General features: G+C 43.4%; 1 protein-coding gene across 8 annotated transcripts in view; it reads right to left on the bottom strand.

Annotated features, from left to right (window-relative positions):
• Positions 1-4,384: 4,384 nt before the first annotated feature.
• CDH4 (cadherin 4) overlaps positions 4,385-10,709 on the bottom strand; it is an 806,698-nt gene continuing 800,373 nt past the window's right edge. For all 8 annotated transcript variants that reach the window (XM_083618498.1, XM_083618497.1, XM_083618499.1 and 5 more), the window contains one exon: positions 4,385-5,621. In XM_083618498.1, the coding sequence (XP_083474624.1) occupies positions 5,415-5,621 (207 nt within the window). In that variant the 3' untranslated portion in view covers positions 4,385-5,414. The remainder of the gene's footprint in view (positions 5,622-10,709) is intronic.

Raw genomic sequence — 10,709 nt, 5'->3', positions numbered from 1 at the left:
GTTTAATAACTCACAGGCATCGTCACAGTGGTTCCTTGGGAAGAAGGAACAGCCGTGAAACCAGTTTAAGACTGTTCGTGTAGACAGGCCCACAAAACCTTCACTGGTATCTTCTTCATCCACAATCCCAACCAAAGAAGAACCAGTTAAACCAGAATACTTCAATGTAAGTCTATTTGCAGTCTGGTTCTCTAATGAGGAGAGCTACTTGTGTGTGTGTGCAGCTTGCGCTTAGCATGAACATCCTTTTCACACCAATTTAGCACATGCTGGTAAAGTGGTTGGCAGCCACTTGTTCTTGCACATCCACATGGATGAGCAGGTCTCCATCCTTGCACTTGGTACACAGGAAGCTGTGCCCATCTAGCCCAGAACTGTCTATTTTGGCTGCTGATGGTTCTCCAATAGGGTTTCCTTTCCAGGAAGAGGGACACCTCGTCCCAGCGTCCCAGCCCCAGTCTAGTGCAAAGATAGGTTGGATTGCCCAGTGACTTATTAAAGTTGGGAGTTGGGGTGCAAATGACTTAAATCCAAATGCTCTGGCTTAAGTGGTTGATTGGAGTCACAGGCCACGGTCTCAACAATAGCACAATCAAGTCATGTGCAAGCAATAGCATCCAGTGGCGTAGCGTGGGGGGTGCAGGGGGGTGCGGCCACACCGCGCAACATCTGGGGGGCGCGCGCTTGCACTCGCAGCTCTCTGCCCCTACTAAAATCCACAGGTTAGGGGGCGCAAATTACTTGCCTTGCCCCGGGTGCTGACAACCCACGCTACGCCACTGATAGCATCCCCTCTCCTGCTATGTTTGCATAGTTAACGATTCTTTTTTGTAATTTTGGGAGTTTCAAAAGTAGCTTTTGATATAGCCTGCTGTTTAAAGGGTACGAGGGGGCAGGGCGAAGGGGGAGAAGTTATGTGTGTGGGAAGTCTATATGCACCAAAAGTGTGGATTGCGGCTGGTTACCAAATGGCAATGAAATTGCATCCCCAGTGAGTAAAATCATGAAAGATAAGACAGAATGTTCCCTCCAGAATACTTTTTTTTTTTAAAAAAAACCACATTCCATTATCAGACACGACACATTTCAAATGCTCGTTAATTTACAGAAATTGCATTTTATAGAAAATATGATACAATGAAATATAAAATGCGCGAGGAGCACTTTCAAAGTCTATAGACAAAGGAGCTTGCATTCTGAGACAGTCTTTTAAAACAACATCCACTTGAAATACATTTCTCCTCGCTCTTTCCCCTCCCTTTTTCAACTTCCAAATGAGAATTAATTTGTAGATTGGAAAAAAAGAAGGGGGGGAAGCAGGATCAGCCCCATCCCTCATGGATAATCCAATATCATTTCCCTAAAACTGTGCACATTCTTGGATTTAACAGAAATAATATCTAAGCTCTCCTACATTTTCCTCCTCCTCCTCCAACCTGCTGCAGCAGGACATCTTTCTTATTGTTTAACTCATAGATAATCCAAGATTTCATAGCACAATTAAGTGGCTCATAATCCATTAAATGTGGTTTTTACATTACACAGCCATGCAATCTAAATAATTGTACAAACATTAGACATAAACCTCACTAGTCCAAATCATTAAAGGGGAGAAAAAAACCTTTTGTTTGATTAAAGAAAGCACGTAATCTAGATGGTTTTTTAAAAAATAAAAAATAAATACTGACCCTATTTAAAAACAAAAGGTAGTATGCTACCATTGATAACAGTGAGGTCCCATCAGAATGCAGCAAATCAGTGGCTGAATTGTCACCATTTAAACACATTAATCACAAGATACCTATTTATACCTCTGGCTCTCTGTTCTCATCCAATAGGCATTGGTTACACAACAAAGTACCTATTCATCAGGACAGACATGAGCTGGTTTACATATAGTTGCATCAAGCTGGCTCATGAAATTCAAGAGATGCTCATGTTGTAGGCCCCAGATGGCATATTGGTGATCCCCAACGCAATTTTGGTACCTGGTGGCCCAACCAAATTTTAATCAAGGGAGAAGCACACAGGTTGTACGACATATAGATAAGTCACACGCCAACATTGCATCTCTCTTTGGATTTCACATGCAATGTCCCAACCATGCTCAAGTGGCAGGTCTTCGTATCTGGGAAGCCCTCAATTCTACATGGAGCCAACTTCAATACAGAGCCTGATCACATGCGAGGGGCCAGTTTGTGTGTCGGAACACATCCTGCCTCCCAGATTACTGTCTGGAAAATAGCACCCCTTATGGACATTGACCATCTCTGTAGGACAAAGGGCAAGTATTTAGTGGTTCTTTCCCAGAGAGCTGGGATGGAGAACTTGTGGCCCTCCCAGATGTTGCTGTGACTACAGTGCCTATCATCTGTGACTATTGGCGATGATGGCTGGGATTTGAAGGAGTTTAACAGCATATGGAGGGCCACACCTTCCCCATCCTGTTGTAGAGGCACAGAATTATACTAAAGACATCTCTCTTGGGGATATCATTAGTACGAATAACCCAGCACTGCATCCAATAGTTCTCAAAATGTGAAGCTGGCCACTCTATGGCGGTGCAGATTCTCGCCACAGGAAATGCAGTCTCTTCTTGGACTCCACCCTGTGGATATCATATGAATTATGAAGTGGTCTCATCATGAGTCAGACTGTGGCGTATTATCTATTCTGGCTGACAGCAGTTCTCCAGGTTGATGCATTTCCTAGGCATTTCTCTAGGCAAACTTCGAACGCCAGGGGCTGAACCAAGACCTTCTGTATGCAAAACAGGTTAATTATCACTGAGCTATGGCTTCTCAAGGTCTATGTTAGACTGAGAAAAATAATAGCTCACTACTATTCCTTTCAAATAATTGCAGAAAGGAATGCTGTACTTTCTCTTGAGGATCGACAAGCAACCTCCCTCCCTCTCTGTGCTTTCCTGAGGGTCTTTATTCGATGTACTTACACTTCTTTCCTTTTATTTTTCTGGTTTCTTCCCTGACTGAGGGCAAAGGAGGCTGTCTTAATTTTGTATTAGGCCTGATCTGCCTGTTAGTTTTTGACATGATTATAGTTATTGCAACATAACTGTCTCCCATTGTTTTTATAACATTAATCTTTTCTTAATGCTCCTCAGTACATGGCAAGAGCTGGTGCTTTCTATGTTCTGGAGAACATTAGTTCTAGTAGGCCTCAGGAGAACATGATCAATGCCAGACCACACCATGTGAGCTGTATTCAGAAGCAAAACTCATCATGTGGCAAATGCCTGTTGGATATAATTTTAGCACATACAAGCAGTTTTGAATTTGAGATTTGGACTGGGCTGACTATTCAAGCAGCCAAAAAGTTTGTCTGGGATAGCAAAGTTTTGCTGAGTGCCAATATGTGCGAGCAGCTCAAGGGTCCTGGGCTCCATTACTTGGATCATGTGCAGTACAACTGATTTGGGCAGAAATGTTTCTTGAACCAACCCTGACCAGCACCTCATGTTGTGGGGACTTAACTCTTCAAATCAAGGACCCTCTGAAGTACCTTCCTTTTGACAATGGAGCAACATACAAATAAATGGTCAGGTAAATACGCTAGATTAATTGCTATGCTCTTTCAGTCTGCGTGTGCTTTTAAAATTAAGTTCATTGGTTTTCCTTGCTGATTCATGGAACAGATTATGTGGGCAAGTATATCAGCTGACTTGATGCAATAAACCATAGACTAAAACCATTCCGGTCTGCAGGCCTAACTAGTCTCCTCCTTAAAAATCTCAAGAGAACAAATGGCGTAACCCTAGTAAGATAGTGGATTTTGCTGGGTCTACTTCTGATGGTGAAAGAGCCCGCAAACGATTTCAAGGGCCTCAAACACCTGCTTCTATTGGCACTGAAAACTGACCTATAGCAATGGCCCCCTATACTAAGTTTGCAACTCTTCAAAACAGAGATGGGCAATTTCTTCATTTGGGTACTTACTGATTTCCCGTCCACCAACCCACCTACCAAATGGCTTATATCTATATTTTGCTTGTGTTTAGCTCCACCTACCTGCTATGCTATGGAAAGGGTGGAAATTCTGGCCAACATCGCACAGGCTTCGAAACAGGTAATCTGGGGCTGTGCACGATGCAACTCAATGCATTAGAGTTCATGTGGCTGAACAATGTATACGAAACGCCCCCTTTTATAAGCTCTGGTGACAGAGCTTCCGCAGCCTCCCTAAAACCATTTCTTCAGTTTGCCCATCGTTCTGCGTTCCGAACATTCGCTCAGAATTCCACATTCATCAGGGTGAACATCTGATAAGAGACGTAGTACCTAACCACGGTGGATGGGATTCAGCAGGTGGAGGGAGCTTCAACGAAAATAAAAGGAAGAAAAACAACTCTCACACACAAGCGGCCTTTGGTCTTGTCATCATTTACTGTTGGGCTTATGCAAGGTCTTTTGTGTCACACGCACCAAAGGCAAACCAATGCTATTGTTCTAGTAAGCTACATCACGTGTGACCAGGTCACAAAGAGAAAACCCAGGTCGATAGTTTGCATCGGCTAAACAATGAATTATATATACACAACAGGTTTACTCAGTTCACCATCTGCTTTAGGCCAAAAGATAGCAGTTTTCTTTTTTGTGTTTTTTTTTGTTTTAATTCAAAGCATCTTTCTTCCTTAGTTTCCCCCCCACCCCACAAACAACTTGCCCATTATTTTTTTTAAATAGCAAAAAGGCCCAAAAAGAGAAACCATTCCATAGTTCCTGGTTTTTGTTTTGTTAATTCCTTCCCAGCTAGAACTGGCATAGGGTCATATAGAGTGTGGTGTCCAAGACGGTGGAAACGTAAATTATTTTTGTTTGTTTCTTTTGAACACTCCTGAGATTGAGGGAATCTGATACGTGTACCAAAAGGCACTTTCAAATATATATATCTGTATATATATTTTAAAAACAGTGCTTCTGTTCTAAGAAATTCAAGTTAAGACAGAGTGCCTTTCACTCCCTTTAGTCATAAAGTGGATAGACCAAGCAATATTCCTGCTGACACATCGGGAAAAAGAAAAACAATATTTTTTTTGGGGGGGGGGGACAAAAAAACACACAACCGCAGCAGAGACGAGTGTTCATGCTAGACAGCTCGATGTTCTTTAAAAAAGGGGGGAAAGAGAGAGAAACAGAAATAAAGGGAAAAAAAGAGGAAAATAAACTTTCTAAGTCACCACTCAAAGGAATACAGTCAGCAGGAGATATTAATTTTAAAAAAGCTGCCACTTCTGTACAGTTCTTGTTTAGTCTGCTTTCACTCCTTTCTTCCTCAACACTGGGTTTCTTTTTTTACTTCTTCATCTTCATCATCATCTTCTTCTTCTAATGCTATAGCTTTCCTTTCTTTCTTTCTTTCTTTTTCCTTTTGCAAAACAATAAAGTGAGGTCAGTTTAGTCGTCCTCGCCTCCCCCGTACATGTCCGCCAGTTTCTTGAACCTTGGCCCCCAGTCGTTAAGGTAGTCGTAATCTTGATCTCCGGAGCTCGAGGAGTTAAGTGAGCTGACGGACCCTGCTGTTGAACCACTGCCCTCATAGTCAAAGACAAGAAGGGAGTCGTACGGTGGGGCCGTCGGGTCATTATCTGCCGCTCTCAAGCCCTGGAATGTCAAAGGAGAAGAAGGAAGAGGTTACCTCGCGCCGGAAGCATCACTCGTAGGAGCAACCTAAACGTGGCTCCGTGGCACAGAGCTTAACGCAGAAGGGTTGCATCTGGCGAAGTCATCCCATCTGTATCAGGACTTCAGCCACATTTGCGCCATTCATTTGAGGCAGTCACATGCCACTTTAAGCAGCTGTGGCTTTCCCCAAGGCATTCTGGGTACCCTAGTTTGATAAGGGTGTGCTGAGACTTGTTAGAACAGGCATAGGCAAACTCTGGCCCTCCAGATGCTTGGAACTACAATTTCCATCATCCCTAGCTAGCAGGACCAGTGGTCAAGGATGATGGGAATTGTAGTCCCAAACATCTGGAGGGCTGGAATTTGCCTATGCCTGTTTTAGAAGGCCCCTGTTCTCTTCACAGAGCTAGTGTCTCCAGAATCATTTAACAATAAATCCCTCTTCCCAAGGAGCTTAGGGAATTGTAGCTCTGGGATGGGAATGGGTGTCTCCTAGCAACTGCCACAACTATTTAAAGTAGTATCATAGTGTTACTTTGCATGGTGTGTATGTTGGACCTCCCCTTGTGCAACGGAACTTCCCTTCCCTTGCCTCTCGCTGTCCTCCCCACCTAAATTAACTCTGGACGGTTGGGGAACCCCCCAGAAGAGATTTTGGGTTCAGGTGGGAGAGGAGAGGGAAGGGAAATTCTGTTGTGTAAGAGGAACAAGATATTGGTTGGATACAACCCTATGGCCATATCTCTACACTGCACATGATTATGTTTTTTTTAAATTTTTTAAAAAAATTGTTTAACTGTCAGAGTGTCCCTTAAAGAATCGTGATAGCTGTACCTTTGCGAGACTACAGTGGAACCTTGGTTCTTGAATGGCTTAGTTGACAAACAAATTGGCTCCCAAACGCCGAACACCCGGAAGTAAGTGTTTTGGTTTTTGAATGTTTTTTGGAAGCCAAATGTCCAATGCAGTTATCGGCTATTGTTTCCGGGGCGCCTGTGCCACTCATGACTTGGTTTGCAAATGTTTTGGAAGTCAAATGGACTTCCAGAATGGATTGAGTTCGAGAACCAAGGTACCACTGTACTGATACTCCTAGCTTCTCTTGCAGAGTTACTGTTGCCAGGGTTTGCTGGTGGCAGCAAAGAGCCATTAGACCACTTTAAGACTGCAATGCATCGTATGCATACTTGCCTGTGAATAAGGCCCATTTAAAGGTGCTGGACTTACTTCCAAGTAAACATGCACGGGATCATGCTGCATATACACGTAGCATCAATCCAACTGTACCTGCATGAAACCATGCATTTGGTTCTGTGCCGCTAAAACAGAAACTGATCTGCTGCCCTTGTACGCCTGTATGTGTGTGTGTGTGTGTGTGTGTGCGTGTGTGTGTGTGTGTGTGTGTGTTAGAGAGAGAGAGAGAGAGAGAGAGAGAGAGAGAGAGAGAGAGAGAGAAGGATAATTCACTCACGTTCTCGTAAATCAAATTAGCAGATGCTAGTTTGGGCTACTTATTTGATGAAGATTCTCTCTCTCGTCCCCTGCTCTCTCAAAGGAGAGGGGATAAGCTCTGTAATCAGCCATCTTTTACAAGAGTTGCACTTAAAATCAACGTGCTATCTATTGCTACTAGTCATGATGGCTATTTACTAGTTCCAGCATTAGAGGCACTATGAATACCACCTGCTGAGAAGGACAAGTGTAGAGAGCACTATTATGCTCACGTTTGGCTTGTGGGCTTCCATCCCACACCTGGTTGGGCATGGGAAATAGGATCTTGGACTAGATGGGTCTCAACTAGGGCCAGGGCCTTTTCAGTACTGGCCCCGACTTGGTGGAACGCTCTGTCACAAGAGACTAGGGTCCTGCGGGACTAGACATCTTTCCGCAGGGCCTGCAAGAAAAAGCTGTTCCGCCTGGCCTTTGGTTTGGACTCAGTCTGACCCTTATTCCCCCCCCCCCCTTATGGTTTTGATCTATGGGCTACTTTTAAAATGAGACTGCATTTTAAATTGCATTTAACCTGTATTTTAAATTGGTCCCCCCCATTATGTTTTTACTGTGATTTTATTGGTGTTAGCCGCCCTGAGCCCGGCTCTGGCTGGGGAGGGCAGGGTATAAATAAAATAATTTATTATTATTATTATTATTATTATTATTATTATTATTATTAGCAGCAGGGAATTGAGATGGTACCACTCAGCCCAGTCTGCAAATTCCATGTGTTTATTCCAATGATCAAACAGAACCTACAGCTCTGTTTTGAACTTGGCGCTGATTTATAGATGTTGAGAGCTGGGCCAGCAGGTACTGAAAATCACTGGGCAGGGAAGTGTTCTTGTTCCTGGATTCTGCTTACGGGTTTCTTACAAGCATCTATTTGGTCACTGTGAGAACAGGATGCTGAACTAGATGGGCCACTGTCGTGATCCACTATCTTATGTTCTTGTGTGAGGGAATGCCATCAGACGTCAGATAATTCCATCCAAAATGGAAACGCGAGCAGAAATGGCCATAATTTACATGCTCATCTGAGGTCAGAAACGGAAACCATGGGAGCGAATTTGAGCGGTATTCGCCACCATTGCATTTAGAATCTGCTAATGTTGTGTCAAACCTAGACAGCATCTTAAAAAGTAGAGACATCACCTTGCCAACAAAGGTCTGTACAGTAAAAGCTATGGTTTTCCCAGTAGTGATGTATGGAAGTGAAAGCTGGACCATAAAGAAGGCTGATCGCCAAAGAATTGATGCTTTTGAATTATGGTGCTGGAGGAAACTCTTGAGAGTCCCATGGACTGCAAGAAGATCAAACCTCTCCATTCTGAAGGAAATCAGCCCTGAGTGCTCACTGGAAGGACAGATCGTGAAGCTGAGGCTCCAATACTTTGGCCACCTCATGAGAAGAGAAGACTCCCTGGAAAAGACCCTGATGTTGGGAAAGATGGAGGGCACAAGGAGAAGGGGATGACAGAGGACGAGAGGGTTGGACAGTGTTCTGGAAGCTACCAGCATGAGTTTGACCAAACTGCGGGAGGCAGTGGAAGACAGGAGTGCCTGGCGTGCTCTGGTCCATGGGGTCATGAAGAGTCGGACACGACTAAATGACTAGACAACAACAACAATGTTGTGTAAAATTATGTTACTTTCTGTTTTGTTTTTGACATTTCCCCTCCATTGAAATGGACTACATCATCAATTATGTTATTTTTGGCCACAGCGGATAGTGAGATGAATAATGTACATTTTAGTGGTAGCCGAACTGCAGCGGAATGGGAACAGCGCTGATTGAGATGAACACAGGACGGGATGTAAATCGCTGTCTCCCTACTTCCCTATCAACAGGCACAATCCTTCTCCCCTTTCTATGCACTGATTATGTGTGTGATTACTGTGTGAAAAGAGTAACAGGGGGCACATTTTTGATGGGTGGGAGCCTCGCACACAGCGTGAGGAATGAGAAGCATGAGTTTAAGGAGAGGAATTCCTGCCGTGCTCCAGAAGCATGTAAATGGGGTTCGTATACACCACAGAGGGCAGAGAGGAAGAATTTTTTAATGATTAAAAACCGAGAACAAAATGTCTCAAGAGCAGGAAATGGATATAATAACAAAATTAAATTGCTCCCACATTGATGTATCAGGCTTTATGAAATGGATCACATTTTCGCCTCAGAGGAAATAAAGCATCGATTGGTTTGCAAACACGCCGCCTGTCTTTTCAATAGTAAAAGGATCAAGTTGGCAAATTAAAGAAAAATATTAAATGCACAGTTTCGAGAAATGCACGGGGGAATTCATTCCTTTTCCGGAAGGCTCAAGTTCAGACAAGCAAGCATGGGAGCCCGCATGACCGTGATTGCAAATGTTCCACAGCTATTGCTGCGGAATCTGGGGCTGCTTCTATTATTCTTAATTTAAAAACATGTTTCCATTTTTAGTATATGTGCTGCCGAAGCGAGCACTAAAAACATATTTCCAGGCCAGATTGGTGGCAAAGAAAATTGTGGTACTGCTAAACATTTGTTAAGTACAGTTGCAGTGCCTGCTCAGGGAGTTATCCTGTACTTTTGGCAAAGCCCTGACTCTCCACTCCCTGTTGGCACCTGTGCAATTTCTTCCCTCTCCCTCCCTGTGGTGATATTTCCATGAAGGGCCACTGGACTCACATGGGGGAATGTTGGCACCCTTGAAGGGCTGTGGATTGCACCTGTTCGTCCTATCCAGGGGTTCATGCTTATGCATCCCAATTCTCATGGACCCCAAGAATGCAATCTGTACCATGCAAGAACAGAGAGTACAGGTACTTTAATCACATTCACACCCCACCTTTCCAGGTGGAATGTCCACGGTATCATGTGAGCAAAAAAAGACAGAGATCTGCTGAATGAGGCCAAATATCCTTCTGGTCTCACACTTTGCTCCCTGGATAAAACAAGATATCCTTTCATAACTCGTTGGATGTTGAACTTGTTGAATGAAAGTCATGGATGTTGTAACATAGTCTATGATGCATGGGCTAAACTTTGGAACGAGAGTCTAAAATTCACTGCATGCTCCGCTTTAAAAGAGAATGTTATGAAAATGGTCTATCGTTGGTATCTCACTCCCACCAAACTGGCAAAAATGTATAGGACAAGTAGCAAAACTTGCTGGAAATGCAAGGAAAAGGACGGCGATTTTTACCACATGTGGTGGTCATGTAACAAAATAAAAGAGTTTTGGGAATCAATCTATAATGAGTTAAAAAAGATGTTTAAATATACTTATCAAAAAAAGCCGGAAGAATTTTTACTAGGTTTGGTGGGAGAAGATATTAAGAAGACAGACCAAAGATTATATCTGTATGCAGCAACAGCAGCTAGAGTTCTGATAGCCCAAAAGTGGAAGTTACAGGAGATTCCAACTGTGAGGGAATGGCAGATAAAGCTGGTCGAATACGCTGAAATGGCAAAATTGACACACAGAATTCGCAATCAGGAGGAGACGAAGTACCAAAAACAATGGAGTAAATTTATGGTTTATATAAGTGAGAACTGTAGAAATATGAAAACGTTGGCAGGATTGA

The sequence above is a fragment of the Podarcis filfolensis genome (genome assembly GCF_964270895.1).
Source record: "Podarcis filfolensis genome assembly, chromosome: 6".
Taxonomy (NCBI): domain Eukaryota; kingdom Metazoa; phylum Chordata; class Lepidosauria; order Squamata; family Lacertidae; genus Podarcis; species Podarcis filfolensis.
Note: the sequence above shows the minus strand (reverse complement) of the source record. Positions and strands in the feature narration are given on the sequence as shown.